This window comes from Nanorana parkeri, unplaced genomic scaffold, assembly GCF_000935625.1.
Source record: "Nanorana parkeri isolate BGI_ZX_2015 unplaced genomic scaffold, ASM93562v1 scaffold1084, whole genome shotgun sequence".
NCBI classification, from domain to species: Eukaryota; Metazoa; Chordata; class Amphibia; order Anura; family Dicroglossidae; genus Nanorana; species Nanorana parkeri.
Genome location: NW_017307352.1, coordinates 446,973 through 449,946, shown reverse-complemented (window position 1 = coordinate 449,946; position 2,974 = coordinate 446,973). Strand labels below are relative to the sequence as shown.

General features: G+C 44.1%; 1 protein-coding gene across 1 annotated transcript in view; it reads left to right on the top strand.

Annotated features, from left to right (window-relative positions):
* Positions 1–2,974, top strand: part of LOC108796234 (ribosomal protein S6 kinase beta-2-like) — a 45,999-nt gene that overhangs the window by 2,780 nt on the left and 40,245 nt on the right. The window contains exon 2 of the mRNA XM_018567691.1: positions 2,368–2,402. Coding sequence (XP_018423193.1) covers positions 2,368–2,402 — 35 coding nt within the window. The remainder of the gene's footprint in view (positions 1–2,367; positions 2,403–2,974) is intronic.

The window sequence follows — 2,974 nt, the reverse complement described above, 5'->3', positions numbered from 1 at the left end:
ACAGCGGCGCGTTCAAAGCCATAGCGACCCAGGCGGCCTGCATGGCATCAGGGGGGTGTCCTGGCCGGGTCCCCCTGTGCCCGGGCCCCATAGCGGCCGCCTGGGTCGCTATGGCGATTGTTACACCACTGAATGGGAGCATTTGTGGTAACAACTGTCTAAGAGTGTGCATCTCTGGAAACTCTCATTTCATCCACAGAATAGGAAGTGAAGATAAATCTCCAGAATAGGACACATGACAAAAACCTTAAAGAGGGTTGTAACCATAACCTACCCTATCCAAGTGGGGGGAAAAATGGCTTTAGATATACCCTGTCACTTTCCCTGGAAAAATGGATCCCTGCAGTAGAATAATTACCTCTCTGGCTTGCAGTGCGTTCTTACACCTCAGCCCTTTTGTACTGCAGCCCATGCCACTGTTTTCAGCATTATATGTTCCTGGAAATGTTAAATGCCCGTGTTCCCCGCCGCTCGCTGTGATACCTTCCTCTGTTGCCTATGTTGGTACTGACTAATAAAGTAATGTAGGGGTCAGAGGAAGAAACTTTAAGTTAAGCTCTTGCTTTGTCCTCTACAATTAAATTTGACATCACGAAAGTCCTATATTTTAGACTTAAGGTGCCCATACACTGCACCAAATTGTGTGTATCTTCCTGCACTCCTTACTGGATCTCCTAGGAGATGATGTCTGTAATAGGGTGCTTGTAGCGACCACGGAGGCACCGTGTAGTCAAGTAGTAATTCCAAAAGATGTCACCACCACTCCAAAAGTAGATTTAATATATTTTAATGACAACGGTCATTCAAAATCACAAGTACTTTCGGGGCCACGTTGGGTCCCCGTCATCAGGCTCAGAATAACACACTGGGCAACCCAAACCTACATATATACACATCTGTGACCTTTAAAAACACAGCCAATCCCGCCCCCAATTGCATAACAATTACAAGTTTCCCGCCCTGTCAGTTTTCAATTAGGTAAACAATTGGTCAGCTAACAGCTGTGTGGTAGTACCGCCCCTCTGATCTAACGCCATTGGTCCACCTAGTCATGTGGCATGTTAAACACGATCCATGGAAATTACACAGTGTCAGTCAATATATAACAGAAGTGCAGAATCATACAACTGTTGACAAATGTGGTCACATATAGTTGCAATAATGAATTGTTGCAATCGTAATTTAGATATGCAAAATATCAATAAGGTGTAGCCATTGCTTGCCCTTAATGAAAACGTTTCGGATTTGTTAAAGAAATCAAAATAAAATATAAAAATTAATTCAATAATTAGGGATTGGCATTAGTCTGTCTGATATCTCTGAATGTGTCCTATGTGGTGGAGAGACTGTATTGGTGCAATTGGGGAGGACTGTACACCAGGAAAGAAGTGGAAGGTGAGGTTCAATAGTGATGTATCTTAACAGGGGGAGGGAGGGAAGGAAGGAATAAAAAAATGAGGACCCAGAGCTGCCTGTACGTGATGCGGCCCACTGGGTGACCCTATCGAACAAAAGCATGGAGTGGAGACAGTCCCCTTGTTTCAAATAGATATTGGGGGGGTCTGTGAGTAAATATATGCTCGAGAGTTCTACGATCCATATGGATCTACCTATCGTCTAGAAAACAAGACAATGATAGGTTTGTGTTTCTACTGTACGGTCGCACGTCTTTTGTCTAAGGAGCATGCTAGAAAACCAGCCGAGAATCGTATGATTTTCGGCTGTATTTTAGCAAGATCGTAAGATCAATGCCGCACGGTCCGGTGTGCGCACATTCAGCATTGCGGTCATCGGAGGGGCGGGCTTGCGATGATCGCAAGTACGATCTGCCTGTCCAAGATGGGCAGATCGTACGTTTCTTTAATTACTTTACAACCATCGCAAGACTAAGGTCTTGCAATGGTTGTAAAGTGTATGGCCACCTTTATGGAGCTCCAACTGCTTATGAGTGAGAACAGATACTTAACAATAGAGGAAGAAGAGTCAGCAGCAGATCCATTCATGAAATTGTATCATGTCACATAGCTTATATAAACCCAAAGTTTTGGGGACTGTATCACCCTGTAGGAGGGACCCAGCAAGGCCCCCAAAATGTTGACTTTATTAACCTATGTGATGCAATATGGATTGAATCACATTAACCTTTGATTCTGGTGATTCTTCTTCCTTTACTGTGATACTGCATGGCGCCATCTGCTGCCATCTCACTGTGAGCACAATCAATTTACATTGGTCGCAACACTGTATGGAATGAAGCCCAAAACTGTATGTCTTTACAAATACTCTACAGGACACCTATCAGCAGTTCTTGTTCCTTTATGACTGTTAAATAGATTTAGATTCATTAAATTTTTCCTTTTGTTCCAGGATGATGACACAGAAACCATTGGGTATTGCGATGTGTAAGTATAATAACTGATAATAATCTTGTTTACAGTTTTTTAAAGGAGAAGTGCGGGGAGAGTAAAGGCTAGTTCACACGGCTGTGCAACCAGGTGGTTGATCTCCGGTTTTAAAGCCCCAAGGTCGCCTGTTGCAATGTTAGCACTGTGTCCAAACAGTGCTGTATACATTGCCATGTCAACAAATTTAGAGCATGTTGCATTTGGCAGGCGGTGCCACTTGTCAACCACCATGATTGTAATAAATGGGACTGCACCACAACTGCTTGGGTATACAGTTGTAGTGTGGTATTGCAATAGAAAATCTCCATCGGGATTAAGAACATTTTTGGTGCAGGGAGTCCCCCGTCTGCTCCTCCAGCGCTCATTGGAGGGACAAAAGGGAGGAGATCGGCACAGCTGGTTCTTGCTCCAGAGGGGCAGAGCCAGCTGTCACTTAAGCACTTAGTGGGCATTAGCTAATACACAGTAGATATGTGTATTGGTGTATACCCCCCATAGCTTCAGGTCCTGCTTCTTGTAAAAATCATCTTCTCACTGCCCCACTCAAAGCCGCATTTTACACTCAGTGA